Below are 24020 nucleotides of genomic sequence, written 5' to 3'. Positions count from 1 at the left end.
GGGTGGCCTAAGTAATCCAGGAGTGTGGCAATTCCAGACCAAACACTTCTAAGGCACTCGGGAAAAGTCCAAAACATCCACGCAAACATCACCCCTCCAGTATCAACCCAAGAGAAGTAGTGCAATAAGATAACAGCTGAAGTAAACCCCATAAACTAATAATCTAGGGGAATGGTTAAGCAGTAGTGTTGAGAGAGTATGTTCTGTTCCGAGTATGCTCGGGCTGAGCTCCGAGTATTTACAGCTGCTCGGTGATATGATTGAATCGCTCCCGTGTGCATGATTTGCAACTGTGACAGCTTTATTACATGTGAGGAATGTGTAAGAAATAGACATTCCTCACATGTAATAAAGCTGTCAAACAGTTGCAAATCATGCACACGGGAGCGATTCAACCATAACACCGAGCAGCTGTAAATACTCGGAGTTCGGCCCGAGCATACTCGCCGAAAGGGTTAACAGAACATACTCGCTCAACACTATTAAGCAGTAATTACAAACACAAATTTTCCACCCAATTGTGGCCAAAAGTTTTGAGACTGACAAACTTTGGTTTTCACAAAGTTGGCTGCTTGAATATTCTGAAGGGGGCTTCAGAGAAAATAATTGTATTCCCTTTTTCTGCAGTCCAATCCCTGTACTTCCTGCAGAATGTCAGTATTATGTTTTCCTTGGGGACAGGAGGATTCTTTGCTGTCCTTATTGACAGAAGGTCAGCCTCCGAAAGCCTTTACCTTACTGATGCACCGACTCCTGCCTGCAATTCATGAGCAAGCACTGCACTGGTGTTGGATCAATCCCCTAGCTAAATCCTCTATAGGAGATTGTCCAGGCATTTGCTGCAGTATCTTGTGTGACCTTAACCCTTATTCACAGCAACTGAAACCCTCTCTTTTTGATGCTATTGATAATACGACAGATGGTCGTTTTAGGGGCAATTTTACAAGAAGCAATGTCCTTCCATGTGAAGGCCTTTCAATGCATAACAATGATGACTTCATGATTTCTTTAGAAGTAACCAAGGTTAACAGAAGATGACAATGATTTCAAGCAGCAGCCCTTTGTAAAGAAGCCAATCTGCTCTTATAATTCAATCAGCATGTCAGATACTTTGTCTTCATTTACACTTTCTACTGTGCTAACGAGAAGATAACAAATTTTGTTAGGTCATTTCATGGCAGGGCTGGAAAATCAGTTAGGAGAATTCACTAATTATATAACTTATGGAAGCAATTGGTCACACGGGTTTTATTTAGGGTGACTGGACCACAGGGGGCGGAATACAAATGAACGGCACAGTTTTCAGATTTATACTTTTAAAATCTTTAGAAAAAAAAAAAAAAATATGTATCATTTCCATTACACTTCACAAGTACTTGCTACTTAGTGTTGCTATATTACATAAAATTCCAATAAAATACATTTAAGATTGTGGGTGTAATATGAAAAAAAAGTGTTAAAAGTTCATGGGGCATGAATACTTTTTTTTTTTTTTTTTTTATAAAAAGGCAGAGTAATTTGCATGTTGCTTTTTGTTAAAATATAAACTGCGCTGTGCTCACCTTCCTGAGGTCCACTGGAGAATCCCCGTCATTGTTCCAGGAGTCTGGAATTCGCTGCAGCGCTGACGTCACGTTGACAGCCAATCAGTGAGCTCAGCGGCTCGGAGCTGGGCGTTCCATCTCTAATGCCACTCTGACCGCTGAGCTCACCGACTGCTGTGTGTCAAGGTAATACCAGGGCTCCAGTCAATGTCACAAGCCACGATGGAGATTCATTGGTGGACCCAGGGAAGGTGAGCACAGCGCAGTTTGTCTTTTTAAAATAAAATGCAGCAAAGGGTGAATTCTATTTGAAAAATAAACCACCCCTCTAAGAATTGAGTGGGCAACAATTATTAAATGTGGAGTGGCAGCCTGTATGAAGATAGGAGTAAAGTATGAAAAGAGAAAGTCATACACATAAAAGGTATACATCCAGCTAAATTAAGAAAATCTCAATACTTTCTTATCCAGATGAAGAAGTCAATACACGCAATTAAAACTGTACCAAGATGTACAGGTCCAAGACAGGACCATGATAAGGCTATAGACCATACCACATGGCTCCAATATAAAAAGCATACATCTAAGCAATGAGCAATACTAGTAAATGCAACACAAAAGCTTTCCTTCTAATCAATTCTAAGCAGTATTCATGAAAACAAAAATTGTGCAAACAAAAATATATAGTCTGTTCCAAATTACTCGCCCTGCTGCAGTACATGGGTGCAGCAACCTAAACATATTGCAATGCAAATGTGTCTATCTGTGCTATATAGTGAATCATGCATCCCCCACCCCATTATGTTCAGGTCATATACAAAATTAGGAATGGAATAGTAAAGTTACACTGCAGCCTATATCCTCCATGTTCACCATTGTTAAAATGGGTCAGGAATTACTGTTTACACCATGTGCAACACATGAGCTATGCTACCATGTCAGATATGAGGTGTCACATGATGGTGGAAGAGGTATAGACACCTACTATTAGTGTACAGCACTCCAAGGTCTTCCACAGAAGGACCCAGGAGAGTATAGCTTTACGCATAGATGCCACATCTGAGGCCAAATAGAACATAGATGTATGTAAAGACTGAGGCATATTCTCCATCCCACAAGCACCAACACTAATTATTGAGGGATAAATGGTGCGTTTTTGTGCATGTGAATTAATAGTAGTATAATATTATACAACAACCCATTTGGATCACAAACATCATGATTAGAGGTTCAAAAGTGGGAACAGTGCCTCTTGTGTCCCCCAAAAACAACTCCATATACAGTACAGACCAAAAGTTAGGACACACCTTCTCATTTAAAGATTTTTCTGTATTTTCATGACTATGAAAATTGTACATTCACACTGAAGGCACCAAAACTATGAATTAACACATGTGGAATTATATAGTTAACAAAAAAGTATGAAACAATTGAAAATATGTCATATTCTAGGTTCTTCAAAGTAGCCACCTTTTGCTTTGATGACTGCTTTGCACACTCTTGGCATTCTCTTGATGAGCTTCAAGAGGTAGTCACCGGAAATGGTTTTGACTTCACAGGTGTGCCCTGTCAGGTTTAGTAAGTGGGATTTCTTGCCTTATAAATGGGGTTGGGACCATCAGTTGTGTTGTGCAGAAGTCTGGTGGATACACAGCTGATAGTCCTACTGAATAGACTGTTAGAATTTGTATTATGGCAAGAAAAAAGCAGCCAAGTAAAGAAAAATGAGTGGCCATCATTACTTTAAGAAATGAAGGTCAGTCAGTGCGAAAAATTGGGCAAACTTTGAAAGTGTCCCCAAGTGCAGTTGCAAAAACCATCAAGCGCTACAAAGAAACTGGCTCACATGAGGACCGCCCGAGGAAAGGAAGACCAAGAGTCACCTCTGCTTCTGAGGATAAGTTTATCAGAGTCACCAGCCTCAGAAATCGTAGGTTAACAGCAGCTCAGATTAGAGACCAGGTCAATGCCACACAGAGTTCTAGCAGCAGACACATCTCTACAACAACTGTTAAGAGGAGACTTTGTGCAGCAGGCCTTCATGGTAAAATAGCTGCTAGGAAGCCACTGCTAAGCATAGGCAACAAGCAGAAGAGACTTGCTTGGGCTCAAGAACACAAGGAATGGATATTAGACCAGTGGAAATCTGTGCTTTGGTCTGATGAGTCCAAATTTGAGATCTTTGGTTCCAACCACCGTGTCTTTGTGCGACGCAGAAAAGGTGAACGGATGGACTCTGCATGCCTGGTTCCCACCGTGAAGCATGGAGGAGGAGGAGGTGTGATGGTGTGGGGGTGCTTTGCTGGTGACACTGTTGGGGACTTATTCAAAATTGAAGGCATACTGAACCAGCATGGCTACCACAGCATCTTGCAGCGGCATGCTATTCCATCCGGTTTGCATTTAGTTGGACCATCATTTATTTTTCAACAGGACAATGACCCCAAACACACCTCCAGGCTGTGTAAGGGCTATTTGACCAAGAAGGAGAGTGATGGGGTGCTACGCCAGATGACCTGGCCTCCACAGTCACCAGACCTGAACCCAATCGAGATGGTTTGGGGTGAGCTGGACCGCAGAGTGAAGGTAAAAGGGCCAACAAGTGCTAAGCATCTCTGGGAACTCCTTCAAGATTATTGGAAGACCATTTCCGGTGACTACCTCTTGAAGCTCATCAAGAGAATGCCAAGAGTGTGCAAAGCAGTCATCAAAGCCAAAGGTGGCTACTTTGAAGAACCTAGAATATAAGACATATTTTCAGTTGTTTCACACTTTTTTGTTAAGTATATAATTCCACATGTGTTAATTCATAGTTCTGATGACTTCAGTGTGAATGTACAATTTTCAGAGTCATGAAAATACAGAAAAATCTTTAAATGAGAAGGTGTGTCCAAACTTTTGGTCTGTACTATATATATTGCAAACAATTTAGAGGTTCACACAATGGATTCTCCTGGTGATTCATCCTATTAACGTAGATACATTGTCTTAACACAAGGAGAAGCAGTTTTCCCTAAGGTGAAGGCCCCAAAAGCAACTCTGTATTGGCTTTCAAAAGGAGATCACTGTCAGGTAAGACTAGAGAAATAAACAATGAATGACAAATAATATTTTATTATTTTTTATGTGTTATTATATAAATTAAAAAACAAGGAACAGAAAAAAACAACCAGGGGAGATAAGGATGCTTACAGGAAAGGCATAAAACTAACAGTCTCATTGAGACCATGCGGTACCATTGAACCCAGGACTGATCCATAGAGTCTCCTTCTGGGCCAATATCTTTTTCAGGTTGCCTCCTCTAATGCCACCATGCACAACATCAATGCCTTTAATGGCCAAGGTCTTCGCATTACAGTTGTGGAACGGTCTAAAATGTCGTGGCAGAGTTTTTAATATAGAGGGATCGGCCACTGTGCTGGCAGAAGCAATATCGCGAACATGTTCCCTAGTCCTCACCCTCAGCTGAAAAAGATATAGGCCCAGAAGGAGACTCGATGGATCAGTCCTGGGTTCAATGGTACCGCATGGTCTCAATGAGACTGTTAGTTTTGTGCCTTTCCTGTAAGCATCCCTATCTCCCCTGGTTGTTTTTTTCTGTTCCTTGTTTTTTAAATTTAAAAAATAATAAAATATTATTATATATGTGTTATTTGTCATTCATTGTTTATTTCTCTATTCTTACCTGACAGTGAGCTTCCTTTTGAAAGCCAATACAGAGTTGCTTTGTGGCCATCACCTTAGGGAAAACTGCTGCTCCTTGTGTTAAGACAATGTATCTACGTTAATAGGACGAATCACCAGGAGAATCCTTTGTGTGAACCTCTAAATTGTTTGTAATTTTTATATATGTATTTGCACATCTATTTGCTGTATTTGTTCTTAGGGGTGGGATTTATGAGGTTGCCATTGCCCACCTGTGGCATCTGAAGTGGTGCGCATGCGCCCACCTCTTGTCCGGCGCGGTGTCCCTTGCGGTGTCGCACAGGGCTGTGCGCATGACCGGGAGCCCTGTGACGCGTCTCGGCTCCCGCGCATGAGCACGGTGCATGACGCCTGTGGGGGGCGGTAGCTCAGATGAGTGGGCGACATGCGCCGTTAGAACCATCACCCGTTGGCAGAGGCTACACCATGTGACTCATCACATGGTATAAGGTGGTCCTGGAAGGTATAGGCGCATATTCCCCCATGAGGAAGCGGTCATTTATACAAGCGAAACGTGCATAGGGGACGTGGGGAATTTTCTCACCAGGCTGACGGTCCCATTGGCGTCCATCTCCAACTGCTGGGTATGTTCATGAGTCCAATTATTTAATATGTATTCTCCCTTGAGCCTATTGATAACTGCAAAGATGCACTAGGTACTATACCTTCCCTTTGGCTCAGGGTTTAACTTATGGACTCATTAGATACTATCAGTATGTACTATGCAAAGGAATGCCCTTGTGGCATAGTCACTATTCATGATAGCACATTGTAATTGGCGCCACTGGCTACTCACAGCTTGGGATCTGTGTTGATCACATTTTTGGGCATAAATGTTATATGGGTGTTTTTTGTTACTGATTTTAATCTTTATATGCAATAAAATTTGAATAATCGTTCTAAGCTATTGAAGGCTCCATTTTTCTCTTTGTTATAAATAATAGTAGTATAAGTAGTGCATATAAGTGTATACACTCATGACTGACATGCAAGAACACTTCATCATTAGAGGTATGTGAGCAGAGACATCCACCGAATGCTATGATACATTCTCATGCAGAAGTCTCCAGAAACCGAAGTAGATTGCAATTTATATCTGTGTCACTTCTATAGTCTGCCTCTCTTCACTAGAGCAACTCAACTAAAATCAGCCTCACAACTAAGCGCAGGTCTAAAAAGAACGAACACTGCTTTATTACCTTGTCTGCTCTCACACAAACATGTACATTCTTTATTGCCAGGACATTTTACACGATTGATGTCTTGCCTTGTTTGGGGCAAACATTTTCCATGTATGGTGATCTCAACTCCGTGAATTGCAGCTCAACATTCATCTCAAGATAACACTTTCTGAAGATATTTTTCTAGCACACACACAAAAGGATTGCTATTCAGTAAGACACGTCTCAAAGAAACGCTCTGGAATAACCAACATTTTACATAATGCAAGGAATGATCAGAAACACATTTGGTGCCCTTCTTGCCATTTATTGCGGTGCTGGAGCTGTGGACCCCTTTTTGCCCCAACATGGCTGGAGAGCTTATACCACCTAGCAACATACAAGTAACATGGAGTTATACAAGCAACTATATGGAGGACACACATGTCAGGCGATACACTGAACATTAATCCACAAAATGATGTGTGATGAGAACCTGTGAGCCTCTTTAAAAACGCTGAACGCTTTTCTTTGTTACAAAATCCTTACCTTACCAACGGTGCTCCGATCCTCCTTAAAGACAATAGTGTCTTCATTTAATGGCAGAATGTCTCGTAAAGATTCAATGATTACTGAAATAGAAACGGTAAATCATTTGCAAACCCTGAAAGGGTGGTCATGGAGAAAAATTAATGCTCTGAGCAAGTCTCAGGAAGCCAGTTAGTTGTAAAGGGTCCCACCACCAGCACCCCCCAGTAATACGCTGTTAAACTGCTAACTTGTGGGTTACACTGCGGTCCGCTTTTTTCACACACTAGTAGGTGTTAGTTTACATTGGACTGATCTGGTCAATAAAATTAGGAAGCTGCAGCTCAATTCATTTATAGAAGAAGCAATATAAAGTATCAAAGGAAGCTTGTCAGCGCAGAATGACTGTTCAAACCAAGTACAGGCGCTCGGAGCATCATGGCGCGGGTAAAAATTTTAGGGCACCATCCAACCTACTTGTTTTCCAACTATCTCCATCTTTCTTTGTCTCTATGAAGCCAGTCAAAGAAGAGGGGGTGGAGATAGATGGAAAACAAGCAAGTGGGAAGGTGTATTTAAATGACAGGCCACGACATGGTGCACCGAGCTGCGGGACATAGTTTGAACAAGCATTATGTGCTGACAGTCACTTTAATGAAATGTCTTTGCAGAACGCCTTTTAGACTGTCCTCATGTCAAACCCTGACATGGCTTCATGTTCTAGCTGAAGACTTAGCATCAAGAACTGGATCTGATCCAGTCAGAAATAAATCAGAGATGCTATTCCAAAATGAAAGAAAAAAAGTCCAATCCAGTTCTTGACATTAAACACATGATTACTACAAAGAGCCGTATTCCAGCTGTCTGAGTGCAACCTACTAAATGTAGCACCTTGGCACAAATCCGGGCCGCTGCCTCACATCAGCACGCAATTAGGCAGCTCTGGAGACTTTAGCACAAAATAAAGTCAACACGCGGGACTTCGACAGGCCAGCTCCAAGTCATTATTGCCATCTATAATTAATACTTGAAGCTCTGAAGTATGAGTACATTTAGAAGGCTTTTATGTAAATGCTTCTGAAGATTTCAGCTGCGTGTCCAGCTCTTGTAGAGCCTACTAAAGGAATAATTATGGGACAATTAAAAAAAAAAAAAAGTATAACAAGAGGAAGGGACAGGGGGTCATGATCAAATGGAGTTTACAGGCTCCATCAAACGTGTGTTAAAAACAAATCAGGGCAGATATCTGGACAGAGGCGGCAAAAGTTCACTGGGAAAGCTCCATCGTTCTGAGCGCACTGTTGCTAAGGAACAGCTGCGAGGGTTAAACCCATGTAGTCTACCAAAAAACAGACCAGTAACAAATCTATTCAGAGAAAACAAAAAGATCTACATGTATAGAGAACACAACCTTCGCACCCAGGGAACAAGAAAACACATTGGCTTCATTAGCAATAAAGAGGCTACCTTCCCTCTCTGTACAGAGTCATCCGTGCCAGTATACAGGCCACTTCACAGGTGTCAAAAGGGTCTTTCGGGGTTTCAGAAAGCCCCTGTCTGCAGGCTTTTTATTTTTAAACAAACTTTGATTTCCCTCCCCTTATCCTCCACCGAGTCTCCGCGGCTACTCCCTGTGTTTGTAATTGTCCGAGCCACACGTTTATTAGCTGCACCACTGCAGACAATCAGGCAAGCGGAAGCAGTGGAGGAGACTCAGAGCTGGACCCAGGGAGGTCATGTAAGGCCCAGATTATTTAAAAAAATAAATAAAATAAAATAAGGAAAAAACTTGCGCCTGGGGAAAAAGGGTTTGTACAACCTGACAGAATCAGGTTAGATGAAAATGCCGAGGTTTTGAGGCGTTATTAATCCTTATTAATTCCGGACAAAGGCTGTAACCTTGGTAAGTTGGGTGTTTGGATCAAGCTGCTGCTGTTAGAGGCATTTGCTAGCAGGAATTGAGCAAACACTACCATCTAACCAGAGAATGGTCGTTTTCACCATGTACTGAAAAACTAAAGTACAAAGTAAAAATTATAGAGAGCTCTCGCTAATATAGATAGAGGCGCTATTGACATGAAATTTTCACTAGATGTTGGTGGTAACCCATCCAATCCACACAGGCAAAGAAATCAAACGGTAGGTGTCCATAAATTCTGTGTAATAATGAGAAATGACAGGAAAAAAGTATTGAACACAGTTACTAAAAATATTTATTACTTTGTACAAAAGACGTTGTTGACGACAGCTTCAAGACACCTTGCATGGAGAAACTAGTCGCATGCATTGCTCAGGTGTGATTTGGCCCATTCTTCAAATCTTGAAGATCCTGTGGGCTCTTTCTATGAACTCTGAGCCTTAGTTCCTTCCAAAAATGTTCAATTGGTTTCAGAGAAAGAAAATAAAGCTGCTAGAATGGCCCAGCCGATAAGCGGTGTTTGGAATCATTGTCTTGCTAAAATGTCCCCCTTGTTTTATCTTCATCATCCTGTTAAGATTGCAGATTTTTTTTTTATCAAGAAAGGCTCTGTACATTTGTACATTCATCCGTCCTTCAATAACATGAAGTTTCCCAGTGCCGTATGGTGAAAAACAGACCCACACCATGATGTTCCTACCCCCAAACGTCATTGTTAGTATGGTATTTTTGGGTGATGTTGTACCTTTTGGCCCCAAACATGGTGCGTATTATGGCACCCAAAGAATTCAATTTTGGTCTCCTTTGACAAGACTGTATTCTTCCAGTATTTCACAGACTGTCTAAAAGTTGTTGAGCAAACTTGGTAATGAGACACCTTTTTATTGGCCATCAGTTGAAGCAGCTGATATTTTTCACAAAGGGACAGGATTTCTTTTAATTAGCGATGGCGTCATGACTTTCCATTACTTTTTTCACCTCTTTCTTCAGTTGTTCAATACTTTTTCCCTGTGTCATTTCTCCATATTACACAAATTTATGGACATTTAGGCTACGTTCACAAGTTGCTTTTTTGCTGCTTCTTTTCTGCAGCCAAAACTTGATCTCTTAGCAGAAAAAAAAAAAAAGCTGCAGACAAAAAGCAGGTTTTGCTGCGTTTTTAGGATCCCAAAGTTCAGCTTTGCTTCCATTACAAGCGCATGACCAATGCAAGGTATTGGGCCAGCAATGCAAGACATATGGGTAGAATCTTTTAAGGGCCATTGAGTTGGTCAGATATTGTTCAATTTCACACATTGCCTGACCAATGTTTAGATTTACACATTGGTTGGCCATTGAATTGCTCAGGCAAATGTTTACTTTAACACATCACTAATTTAATTAAATTGTACTAATCCTAACTGCCATTCTCATGAGAGGCGACCAAGACATTTTCGTTTAAACTTGAGAAAAATCACAAAAAATAAATGTGTTTCACATCCTGCTATACCTGCCTTTTTCACTAAAAACACAGCAAAAACTGATGGCAACGCTTTTTTCACTTACTCATTGCTTTCTATGGGTGAAAAAAACGTAACGTGTGAATATAGCCCTATGGTTTGATTTCTTGGTCTGTTTGGATTGGATGGGTTGTTACAGACATCTGGTGAGAATTCCATGTCAAAAGCACCTTTAGGAATTTATTTAGAAAATTGGTGACATGTTCAATATTTATTTCACCCGCTGTATACATAAAATGTTTGAAAAAAAAAAAAAAGGTAACTACATCCCTTCTTTTCCAGGTTCAAAAACAAAGAAAAAAAATACACTAAAATTTTAACCACTACAAAATAAAATAGACCTTATACATTTGGTATGAATGTAATCATACCAATCTGGAGAATCATGCTGCCAGGTCATTTTTACTACACAATGAAAGCTGGAAAAATAAAGACCAAAAAAAAAAGAAGAAACACTATGCCCAAAATAAAAAAAATTCCCCGCTTTAAGCATTTTTTTTCCTTTTAACAAGAGTAGAGCTTTACTTTTTTTATCTGAATACCTCATATGAGGTCTGGTTTACGGGGCGCAAGTTGTGGTTTATAAATACATCATTCATTTTACTTTATCATCATTGGGAAATAGTCTGGTGAAATTGTTAAAAAAAAAAAAAAAAAAAAAAACACACGCTGTTTGAGTTTGTGTTCAGCGTGTATGGCAAAAAAAATGCAATTACAATAAAGTACAGCACAATTATGGCAATACCATAATCACCATCGACTTGAAAAGTGTTTTTTTTTTAAGTGTATTTTTTTTTTATAGCAAATGTGTCACTTTAAGAAAAATCTGCTGTAAATACTGGAGCATTATCTTTACCACATAAACCCCAAGTCATACCTAATTGCTCAATGATGCTGGAAACTGTTCCAAATGGCTTTAATTCAACATGGTCTGGCAGATTAATGGACATCTCTTCAACTTCGGGTAACTCCTACAGAAGGAGGAAAACAAAAGTGTAACTCCGTGCAATACGTGAACTTTCACATAAAATGACAAACATCTCTCAAATCTAAAGCTTGCGGTCAACCATAGGCTGAAAATAATCCCAGCTACAGGATGATTACCATATATTTATCAGGATAATCTTCCAGATTAGTGGGCTATGGGTAAAGCAATTGCATAAGCAGCTTCATATTATCGTTTTTTATTCCTAGTGGATATTATGAACATAGAGCGTCTAATACTCCACTTCTGGCAGAAAATGGAAAGGTCAGATTCTAATTTGTAGCAAGTACGAGAATGCAAGACCGGAGGATTTAGCAGGCTCACGATCGTGCTAATGTTAGAAAATATGTCAGCCAATTTCTATTGCCAGTACAGACAAATTCATGCAAGTCAACTGCTCTCCTCAAAACCATTAGAAGCACATTCTAACAAGTCGGCAGGCCTACCAATACTGGATCAAGCGAGAAGCCATTAGAAACACAGCTTGAAATTTCCTGCCAGCCACAAGACTGCATTTTGTAATGAACCAAAACACGACAAAATCAGTGACGTAAAAAAATTTGAAAATGTACAACATTAAATGGGTTCTCTGGGAATATAAAATAAATACTCATTATAAAATACCTTTAATTGGCAAATCACAACCATTTTGTTTAGAGAGATAATCACTTTAATACATCAAATGGATCACAGACTAGTTACATTACCAGAAACCTGTACTAGAATGTTTATCGGACAGGTGTCAGTGAGCAGTAAGAAGCTCCGCTGCTGTAACATGCAGATATCTATAACACCTAATGTCAAACTACTGCTAAATATGCAGAATGGCATAGAGGACAGCAGTGTGAGTAGTCTAGTCTTACCTCAGCACCCTGTTATCTACAGTATTAGATGGGATATACAAGGTGGACAGCAGTGTGAGCAGCCTAGTCTTACCTCAGCACCCTGTTATCTACAGTATTAGATGGGATATACAAGGTGGACAGCAGTGTGAGCAGCCTAGTCTTACCTCAGCACCCTGTTATCTACAGTATTAGATGGGATATACAAGGTGGACAGCAGTGTGAGCAGCCTAGTCTTACCTCAGCACCCTGTTATCTACAGTATTAGATGGGATATACAAGGTGGACAGCAGTGTGAGAAGCCTAGTCTTACCTCAGCACCCTGTTATCTACAGTATTAGATGAGATAGACCGGGTGAACAGCAATGTGAGCAGCCTTGTCTTACTTCAGCAATCCTGAAATCTCCAGTGTTAGATCAGAAAGGCAGAGTTAACAGCAGTGAGAGAAGCTTCTTCTAACACTCAAAATAACAGGAATGCTGATGTAAGAGACTGCTCACACTGCTGAAGACTTTTTTTTTTTTTTTTTTAAGATCAAGAGAAATGATTAGCTACAATGAATTATAAAAGGGATAACCGTATTGAGATCACATCAGAAAAAAAAAAAAGACTTTCTGCTGCAGATTCCTGCCGCGTATTAACATGTGATACAGCGAGACTGCAGACTGGTGACTATCATCATGCCATACTCGGCTAATGACAGAAGTGTTCATGCTCTATGTAACAGTAAAGAGATGACAATTTTGCATAGGGTTCTGTGAGATATAAATATCTAAAAAAAGAGAAATATACTCCTTGCCTATCTTTTACGGATCCCCTACTGGTAAAATCTGTATTCAGTGATAACAGTTTTAGCTCACTTAGACATGAGAGAAAGGGGAGCAAGGAGGAGTGGGAGGAGGAAGAGGGTGATCATGACTAGGAAGGGGAGACAGACAGAAAACAGACGTTTTTCTGCAAATTCTCCTGAATCAAGGGTATGTGCGCACACGTTGAATATTTGGTGCAAAATTTCTTCTATAAAAAGCAAATTTTAATTGACAAGCATTAAAAACATGGGACTAACAATCAAGGTATGTAAAGATATTGTATTTTAATAAAGTAAAATAGCTAGAGGAGTAGGGTTAGAATTGTTCCAAAGGGTCCTCTAATCAATTTACGTCCCTCACGCCATACTATGAATCCTCAGTTACTTACCACCTGGTGGAAGGAGTCTGTTGACTCCTATTAGATTCAATGCACATCCTCTTTGAAGAAAAAATATCTGTTTGAATCTATCACACAGCTGAATTCCCATACTGACCGCATTTTTAAAAGGGGTATTCCCATCTCCAAGATCCTATGCCAATATGTAGTAGGTGTAATAGTAGCAAATACCTCCAATTAGAAATGTAGTATAGTTTTTTCTGATTCGTTATGTCCCTTTACTCATGTGCAGCCATTACAGGATCTTAGGTTTCCATAGTTACGACCACTGATATAGTGACAGTTAGCTAGTTGCTAGTGGTCGTAACCATGGATACCTAAGCTCCTGAGAAGCCTGCACATGAGTAAAGGGACAAAGAATCACAAAAACTATACTACATTTCTAATTGGAGGTATTTTACTACATATTGGCATAGGATCTTGGAGATGGGAATACCCTTTAAGTAAAGATCTGATCCAGACATCAATAGGCGTGAAAACCCTCTACAAACATCAGTAAAAAGGTATCAAACCTTTCTGAAAAAAAGCATATCCAGTTTCACAGGGTTTTGAAGGAATTTAAAGGAGAACCAAGCTTATTATTTTCTCACTGAAAACCGGTCTGATATGTCTTCCTCGGATATTAAGACCTCAAACACAGAGACCTGAACCTGTAGTAAAAAGGAAGTTTAGGAAGAGGTAGACCTTACAGACAGAAATGGCAGAATTTAAAAACACCCCACAGGCATGGACATGACTACTCTGTCCCCACCCTCTGTCTCATCTCTACTTGCTACATCTTTTTTTTTTTTTTTTTTTTTTTTAGAGCAACAAGCCCTCATGGAGTATCCCTTAAGGAATCACATCCATTGAATAGAGGAAAAATCATAAACCTCTCCAGTCGGTCAGTCACTTTCTAAAACTGAATAGAATGATGTTCTCAGAAAGGGTCTTACTGGAGAAAATACTTAAAAAACAATGAGGGGAACAATGAAGATCTGGAAGGTCATGACAATACCATTGAGAGATAGAGAGAGAGAATAGTTTAAATATATACATAAGGCTGAAATTCACCTCAGATTAACATGAGCTAACTACCTTTTCTTGATATACTGATTATAAAACAACAAGATGGCACCTTGGGCACCAGGACTTACCGATAACCATCTGCTACCAACAACTTGCTAAAACGCTTGCTAAAATGATCGCCAAGGCTTTAAAATGGAAAGCAAAACCAGAGAGACATGGAAGAAAACTAAAGACTACCATTCGAATGGATCGAAGAACAGCCAGAAAAGTAAAGGCTCAGCCAATGATTAGCTCCAGGATGATCAAGACGACTGTGTGATGCTAATCTCTTAGCAAGAAGTCCCCGCAAAGTCCCACTGTTATAAAAGACATGTACTGAAGCGGATACAATTTGCCAAAGAACACAAACTGTCCTAAAGAGAAATGGAGAAACATTTTGTGGACTGATGAAAGTAAAATTGTTCTTTTTGGGTCCAAGGGCCACAGACAGTTCATCAGACAATCCCCAAACTCTGCATTCAAGCCACAGTACACTCTGAAGACAGTGAAGCATGGTGGTGCAAGCATCATGATATGGGCATGTTTCTCTTACTATGGTGCCGGACCTATTTACTGCATTCCAAGGATCATGGATCAGTTTACATACACTGCTCAAAAAAATAAAGGGAGCACTTAAACAGAATATAACTCCAAGTGAATCAAACTTCTGTGAAATCAAACTGTCCACTTAGGAAGCAACACTGATTGACAATCAATTTCACATGCTGTTGTGCAAATGGAATAGACAATAGATGGAAATTATTGGCAATTATCAAGACACCCTCAATAAAGGAGTGGTTCTGCAGGTGGGGACCACAGACCACCTTTCAGTACCAATGCTTTCTGGCTGATGTTTTGGTCACTTTTGAATGTTGGTTGTGCTTTCACACTCGTGGTAACATGAGACTGACTCTACAACCCACAGAACTTGCTCAGGTAGTGCAGCTCAACCAGGATGGCACATCAATGCGAGCTGTGGCAAAAAGGTTTGCGGTGTCTGTCAGCGTAGTGTCCAGAGGCTGGAGGCGCTACCAGGAGACAGGCCAGTACACCAGGAGACGTGGAGGGGGCCGTAGGAGGGCAACAACCCAGCAGCAGAACCGCTACATCCGCCTTAGAGCAAGGAGGAACAGGAGGAGCAGTGCCAGAGCCCTGCAAAATGACCTCCAGCAGGCCACAAATGTGCATGTGTTTGCACAAACTGTTAGAAACCAACTCCATGAGGGTGGTATGAGGGCCCGACGTCCACAGATGGGGGTTGTGCTCACAGCCCAACACCATGCAGGACGCTTGGCATTTGCCACAGAACACCAGGATTGGCAAAGTCGCCACTGGCACCCTGTGCTCTTCACAGATGAAAGAAAATTCACACTGAGCACATGTGACAGATGTGACAGAGTCTGGAGACGCCATGGAGAGCGATCTGCTGCCTGCAACATCCTTCAGCATGACCGGTTTGGCAGTTGGTCAGTAATGGTGCAGGGTGGCATTTCTTTGGAGGGCCGCACAGCCCTCCATGTGCTCGCCAGAGGTAGCCTGACTGCCATTAGGTAACGAGATGAGATCCTCAGACCCCTTGTGAGACCATATGCTGGTGCGGTTTGCCCTGGGTTTCTCCTAATGCAGAACAATGCCAGACCTCATGTGGCTGAAGTGTGTCAGCAGTTCCTGCAAGATGAAGGCATTGAAGCTATGGACTGGCCCGCCCATTCCCCAGACCTGAATCCGATTGAGCACATCTGGGACATCATATCCCGTGCCATCCACCAATGTCACGTCGTACCACAGACTGTCCAGGAGTTGGCGGATGCTTTATAGTCCAGGTCTGGGAGGAGATCCCACAGGAGACCATCGGCAACCTCATCAGGAGCATGCCCAGGCATTGTATGAAGGTCATACAGGCACGTGGAGGCCACACACAATACTGAGCCTTATTTTGACTTGTTTTAAGGACATTACATCAAAGTTGGATCAGCCTGTAGTGTTTTTCCACTTTCATTTTGGGGGTGACTCCAAATCCAGGCCTCCATTGGTTAATAAATTTGATTTCCATTGATGATTTGTGTGTGATTTTGTTGTCAGCACATTCAACGAGAATATTTCATTCATTCAGATCTAGGATGTGTTATTTGAGAAATAGCCAACCAAAGCCAAAAATGGTGGGATGTAGTCAAAGCATCCTGGGCAGGAATAACAGGTGACATGTGCCAGAAGTTGGTTTTCTCTATGCAACATAAATGTGAAGCAGTTCTAAAAAAAACTGTGGGTATACAACTAAATATTAGGTTAGTGATTCACAGGAATGCTAAAATTCTCAAAAAAAAGAGCGTACATATTGTGAGTTTGTAAAGACAAATGAAGACACTGCCATTGTTCATTTTTTGTTATTTTCTGTAAAGTAGTTAAATTGTATACATTTTCCCAATGTATGGAAATAAAAACGAGTATAAAAATTCTCAAGAAACACTGGGGCATTTTGCTAACTGACCCAGACCTGAAGACGTCATCTCACCAGTATTGACCATCACTTTCTGAAAGGGACGTTTGGATTGTCTTTTTACAAAAATCACACTCAGCAGGGACTTGGCTCGACAGGAAGGCCTGTGTTTTTTTTTTGCTGCGGTAAGCCGGTAACTTGTTCGTGTAGATGGATGAACCCATGCAGGTCGTTCTCCAACGCGTCCACGGGTAAAACCTTTTTTCTTAGAGACTTTGCCAACTGTAAAACCACAGGCGTGGTATATATGGCTACCTGCACTAGTCCCCTTAATTACGTGGGCAAAGCTAAGTGGGAATTCAGAAGAAGGGGTGGCGAACATCTGGGCAACATCTGGCATGGTCGTGACACCCCATTAGCCAGACATATGAACAATGTTCACAGGGGTGAGTTCAACGATATATCCGTTTGTGTTATTAAAGTAGTGAAACCAAATACAAAAGTGGGTGGGTGGGGAAATCACAACAGGTGCATCTTCAGGAAGGAAAGCGAGTGGATCTTCAGAATAGATTCACTCACTCCCAGGGGTCTGAACAAGCAATTGTCCTTTTCATGCTTTATGAAATTACTGGTCCCATTAATCTATCTGTACCTATACTTGCTTTACCATTAGGGGTCATGTATACAGGGATCCTTTATTATACAATATGTATTGTGTTAGAATATTCTCATAAATGTGGTAAAACCACCAAAGGTTTTCTCTTATGTACTCATATAGCCCCATAAGAACCTTATAATTAGATAGTATGTTAGGAAATTAATCGGTGACAGAGATATTATCAAATATACCCAGTGTTTTATCTATTGTATCTACCCCGCCTTATCTTAGAAACCACAACACATGAATAAGAGTTATATCCAGCCCCCGTTTGTGTGTTTTAGCAATGAGACAATTTGGGCTCCTATACTACGGAGAATGCATTGTGTGATGTAATGATGCGTCTCACACCTGAAATGCATGGAAATTCTCTCAGAAAATGCGCAAGGGAACTGCGGGACATGCACGGTGCATTCCGGAGTGGAACGCGCTCTTCCGGCCTTGCACACATACTATCTACGTGCAGGTTCTGGACTATGCGTTCCGGAGTGGAACGCACCTTCCTACCAGTCAAGTGCATTGGTTCGACTTTGCGTTCCGGAGTGGAATGCACCTGCTTTCCCATCAGGCGCCTTAGTCTCAGCGCCAACAAGACAAATACTGGAGACCACTAGGGGACACAGAGGCGGGCGCATGCACAATAGTGATCTGCAGACGGTGCAGAGCGGTCAGATCTAACACTTAGTATCTCAATGGGTGGGCTTAATTTGTACAGGCGGACTATTTACATCTGGACACTATCTTTAGCCAGACATATCACTTTGGGCCTCCTGCTACCATAACCATATCAGCCTCCTGATGAACCATTTGGGGAAACACATTGAGGCAGTCTCTAAGGATATGCTCTGATAAGCATGTATTTCTTAATGCCTTAGGTCTGCCCTGGTGTTAACATCAGTTGATTGCACTACTGTATATTTCCAGATAACCCTGTAGGTGAAATATTTTGTATATATCCATATTAGGAACCATAGGTTACACGGTGTTGTATTAATATACATTGCTTCCTCTATCTATGATATTAGTGTTACACAGGGCACACTGGGGACAGTCGTCGAGGAGCGGGGTTGCAAATACCATTATGTATGTATAAGGGTGTCAACCTCCATGGATAGGCAGGATCTATTTTGTGGGACAATTTAGCCTTATTCCTCTACCCATTTGGTTATATAAAAGTACAGCATCTTCACAAACCATGATTGTTTGTTAGCCCCATGTTTTTAATGTATTAGGGGGGGTTCTTCATATTAGCCTTCAGTCATTGACTCCTGAGTCAATCTAATTATGTTAAGAGGGGCTGACATTTCTGCAACATATCTGCATCTCTTGGCAGGAAAAATGCCACGTAAAATTGTCGCGTTTTTTGGTGCAGATTTTACTCCACTAATTAGAATGAGTGAAATCTGCAGCAAAGACGCTGAGGGAATGGACATGCTGCAGATTAAATCTGCAAGTCAAAAATAAGCAACGTGAGCATGAGACTTCAGGATTCTCAGTCTCTTTGCTGCCATCAGGAAACTTCAGGTTTTGTGAGAAATCTATGCAGGAAAAAAAAAAAACGGAAAAAAAAAGCGATAAATCAGCAACAGGCCGTTATGCTTTGAAACCAGGGCTGTGGAATCTAAGTCGAGGAGTCGGGAGTTCATTTTGAAGGAATCAGAGTCATGTATCCTTTTTTAGTGGAGTTGGAATGGATTGATTCCTAAAAAAAATAAATTGGGTTCAGTAGTTCTGTGTAGGATGGGCTGTAAATATTTTCATAAGAATTTGGGAAAGTTATGAAATGTCCTATAAATCTCTGTTGTGTTCCTGATCTAAGGATCTCAGCTTTTACTTGAGATGAATCTATGCTGCACTTTATGTACACGCTCAGTAGTGAAGCTCCGGCTACCAGGGCTGTGGAGTCGCAGTTGGAGTAGGAAATCAGGGAAATTGAGGAGTCCGTGGTTTGGCTTACCGACTCCACAGCCCTGTATGAAACAAAGTTTTACATAGAAAATATTGATGAAATATACAGAAGTGTGAACAACCCCAAAAACAACCCCAAACTTTGCCTTTTACCTGACACAATACTGAGCTGTGAAGAGGTTATATTTAAAGATCTGAGCTTATTCTACAAGAGGAACTAGTTTACAAATGGAAAAATGTGCACTATATAATCAGGCAATATATGAACACAAAAACATGAACTATAAATACACTTTACATTAATAACCTCAAAATGCAACACTCAATATAATTGCAGCAGAACGATAGCCCTTCTCCAGTAAGCTGAAGAGGCAAATGTTCCCTGCTTTACTTGTTATTAGTTTCTGTGCTATAGCTATGGACTCCGCAATTACTCAAACAAATGTTGTAAACAGTTTAATTAGATAATTAAGTGATAATGGCAGAATAATGGCTTCGTTATTTTCATACAAATACTACAATTTAGTAGATTTATGATAAACACGGATGCTTTGGGTTTTTAATCCTGATCTTATGTTCTCATCAAAAAGGACATTATAGCAACATGTTCGGAAACTACTCATACAAGCGTACAAACTACTCATACTTCCCTAAAGTGGAATCGGCAACAGTAATAAACAAACTACTACATATAAACGTCAAGGGAATCGGTCACCAGGTTTATGCTTCCCACTGAGAGCAGCATAAAATAGGGACAGATATCATCCGACTGTCATTTACCGGGCTACAATCATTTGCTCCATTTGCGGCAGCTCGGGTAGTCCTGTCAATGAGGAGATTAGGCCAACTCCGCCAACGTCATTATTCTATACCTACACTGTGCATAGGCAAAATGCTGCCAATAAATGGTGGGGGAAAAGGGGGCAAGTATAACCAGAACCATAAAGAGGACCAGCAGATAAACATTTATCAATGTAAGAAGCCCAGTGACAATGCGCTGGAATCAGTGTCTATCTCATGTTGCTCTCAGAAGGGGGTAGAAAAAGATCTGCTGACAAGTTCTTTAAAAAGGGTATGTACAGTTTTTTGTTTAAACATGCAAGTATACCCCCAAAGCAGGGGTCCTCAACCAGTGGCTCGAGGGCCACATGTAGCTTGCCGTCTCCTAAACTGTGGCTAGGGACTGTCTGCTCGAGTGAGTGCCAATCTCCGTATTAGTGTCTACAGAGGAAGCCTTACTTGTTGGGCAGGCAATCTGGGGGGGATAGGGAGGAGAGCAATATTACTTTATAAGGAGGTGCCCAGAAGTAAGAACTTTACAATGGGCGCATGAGGCTACGTTTCCATAGAATGTGAATCGCAATCTCTCAGAACTGAATGTGGCTCTCATGGTAAAATAGTTTGAGACTCCTGCCTTAAGATGGTTATACCAGAGCCAAATCACTGAGCTCCATGGCTTGTGCAGTCTACACAGGCATAGACACGGAGCTTAGCACTTGGTTGTAGGGTTGTCGACATCATGAGAACTGCAGCTAAACAGACACTGGGACAACAGAGGAAAGCTGACACGGGACATCCAGTTTAACGGTGGTTTCACACATAGAGGGAAAAAATAATTCTAATTTTTAGCCTGTACAAACTTGGACCAGACATTCTAAAACGGTGCCGAATTTACCAAAGTGGCTCATGCTAAATGATTATTCTACCACCTTTTGACAGGCTGACACTCCGGCACCGAGAAGGATTAGTCCTACCTATATATTTCCCATTCCTTATGAATCCACTTCTTACTATGGCTCAAAAAAAATAAAAAAGTAAAGAAAAAACAAAATGACAATGGTTTTATCTTTAAATAAACATGTGAAACCAACAAAGTGTCTAGAGTGTAAAATATTGTGATAGGATTTACTCACAGCCACCAGTAGCTCGTCTTTAGTCTTCAAAGGCACATCATTATTTTCTTGTGGTTCTTGATCAAGTTGGAGCATTGAAGATAGAGAAGACGAAGATGATGATGTAGAAGAGGACGATGAATCGGAATCAGTGTCACTGAGAACAAAAACTGACCATTAGGACAGCTCTTTAAACAATACAATAAGGTTTGTAATAATCACGGACAAAAATAGCAAGCTAAACGTTTTACAATTTAATATTTGAAAATACATGAACACCACAGATTCTTTAAGACTTCTCAGAAATGTGTTGAAAGGCGACAGTACAGGCAAAGTTTCTACATTTTGGATTTCTGACCAGACTTCGTGGAGCCCTCAGTCATACACAGTGTCTTATTCTAGCTAATCCAGCCTTCACTCTGCAATATGCTGCTCGCTTAGGACAGAGTCTCAGGTTATGTGCACACGATCAGGAGCCGCTGAGGGTTTGAAGCTGCGTGTTATGCAGTGTAAAACCCGCAGCGTCCAGATGTTACAGCATAGTGGATGGATTTCTAGAAATCCCATGTCCACTATGCGTCTGTGCACCTGCAGATCACCCGCAGAAACGGCTTGCTTTCAGGACCGTGGCATGTGAATTTCTCTTGCGGGTCCGCCTGGGGACTTTCCCCATAGACTAACATCTATGAGGAAAGTCTGCATGTGAAAAAAAATGGCGCCGCTCAATTGCATAATGAGGGCAGAAGCCACGCGACTATTCCACAGCGTCGGGGCCGCAGGAAGCTCCTGAACGTGTGCACATACCCTCAGGGTTTCCTCCTGAACACCTGAAAAACAGAATGTAGATTATCCCATTGAAGCAGACTACATTATGGTGTCTGGCCAAAAAACGGACACTTCCAGGAAGGAGATGAAGCGAAGTCTAAAGTTTCATATTTTGTACTAGAGACATGGGGAGCAGTGGGTCCCTATACAAAAACTGTGATATGTGGCCCTCTTCTTAAGGGGAATCTAATAGGAGAAACTTGACAATCAACTGGAGCAAGGACAGGAAGAAGCCACGTCAGACTAGTCAAGTCTCACCCTATAGTCCGTGGCCTTCTTTTCAACTAAATATTTTCTCTGAAATAGCGGCTTTTCAGAGTTAAAGAAGTTGTTCACTACTTGGACAACTCCTTTTCATACTCCATGCTTAACCCCGATAAAATAAAAAAAGCCTATACTCACCTCCCGTGTCGATGCCAGTCCAGTGTCAGAATGAAGTAGAAAACGACGGCACTTCCTGTAAGGTGGTGCACAAGTAGGGTGCCAGGCCTTAAAGAAATATTGAGGAAACTTGGCACACAAATAATTATGCAAATCATGAGTGATTTAATGATGGTACAAAGTAGTACAGAATAACATACGTTTCGGTCTGCAAGGACCTTAATCAGTGTACCCGTGTCTCTAGGACAGTGGTGAGTGAAAGCATAGGTATTTTTTTCAGAAACAGGTTGTTCAGGCATGCTATCTGAGAGGAGAAGCCAGTTTCCGGAACGCGAAATCCACCGCTAGTTCTGTGGAGGAGGATACCGCGTTCAGGACGCTGGCTTCCCCTGAGACACGGGTACACTGATTAAGGTCCTTGTAGACAAACGCTTGTTATATTGTACTACTTTGTACCATCATTAAATCACTCAAAATTTGCATCATTTGCTGAGTGCTAACCTTCTTCAATATTCCAGTGGTGTCGGCACTCGTGGTTCCGGGTCTCTCGTGCAGTGTTGTGACAAGCCAGGCGCTGATGTCACTGTCCCCACTTTCAGACAAACTGAACATGAAATCTGCTGATTGGGAGCGGGGCTCACGTGTCACAACAACAGCACGAGAGCCCCGTGACAGGTTCTCTAAGTAACACACATAAGACATCAGACACATCACGCAAACATAGTGCATGTCACACCAGACCGTGCATGAGAAACACTGCACACATCAGATGAGCACAAGCATTGGTTACATAAATAAGCACAAACACTCGCAGCATGTGCACGGTTATCAATGCACAAGTCACATTATAAACATATTAGTAACAAGTCAATCACACTGAAACACTTCACAGATACACTGCCTCCCTTCTACAAGATCAACCCCAGAAATACAAGGCTCCATCTCCAATGATAAAGCCCCACCCATCAATGACACTAAACACACTCAAACCAGTAACTTCCCAAGTCTATAGGCTATTTTATGCCTTGGACAGGGCCCAGGTATTATGAAAGTGTAGTTTAGGAGAGCCAATCATCCACTCTGTGCTCTATCATCTGCACAGACTATTTCCACGCCTGTTTTGAACGCAGTTAGCATTGCTAAACTTAATGAAGTACTCCCATAAGCTCCCCCCCCCCTCAAATTATGTATATACTGTAGTGTCAGTGTATTAATATAATCCCATATTGCAGTCTTCTCCAGTATCCAGCACCACTCCGGTCCTCTTGAGTGATATCACCACCCTTCAGACTCTGCGGATCACATTGCACTCTGTGACCCAGAAGTGGCTTTTACAATGTAAGGTCTAAGGATCATCAGAACACAGCTCCATAGACTTCCATTATCCCCCCCTTCCTGAGTCCTGAACGGGCAACATAACGCAGCAGTAGCAAACAGTGTGTGGAGGACAAACCACCCCTGTGTATCTTAACGGTCATTAAAGAA

At 41.4% G+C, this 24020-nt stretch overlaps 1 protein-coding gene across 1 annotated transcript in view; it reads right to left on the bottom strand.

Annotated features, from left to right (window-relative positions):
* NAF1 (nuclear assembly factor 1 ribonucleoprotein) overlaps nucleotides 1–24020 on the bottom strand; it is a 55090-nt gene that overhangs the window by 18081 nt on the left and 12989 nt on the right. The window contains exons 3-5 of the mRNA XM_073656396.1: nucleotides 21351–21486; nucleotides 11232–11325; nucleotides 6959–7041 (exon numbers count right to left, since the gene is read on the bottom strand). Of these exons, the coding sequence (XP_073512497.1) occupies nucleotides 6959–7041; nucleotides 11232–11325; nucleotides 21351–21486 (313 nt within the window). The remainder of the gene's footprint in view (nucleotides 1–6958; nucleotides 7042–11231; nucleotides 11326–21350; nucleotides 21487–24020) is intronic.

The sequence above is a fragment of the Phyllobates terribilis genome, unplaced genomic scaffold, assembly GCF_046119375.1.
Source record: "Phyllobates terribilis strain yellow unplaced genomic scaffold, ASM4611937v1 Scaffold_1__5_contigs__length_1240528914, whole genome shotgun sequence".
Lineage (NCBI taxonomy): Eukaryota > Metazoa > Chordata > Amphibia > Anura > Dendrobatidae > Phyllobates > Phyllobates terribilis.
This window is presented reverse-complemented; position numbering and strand designations above follow the sequence as displayed.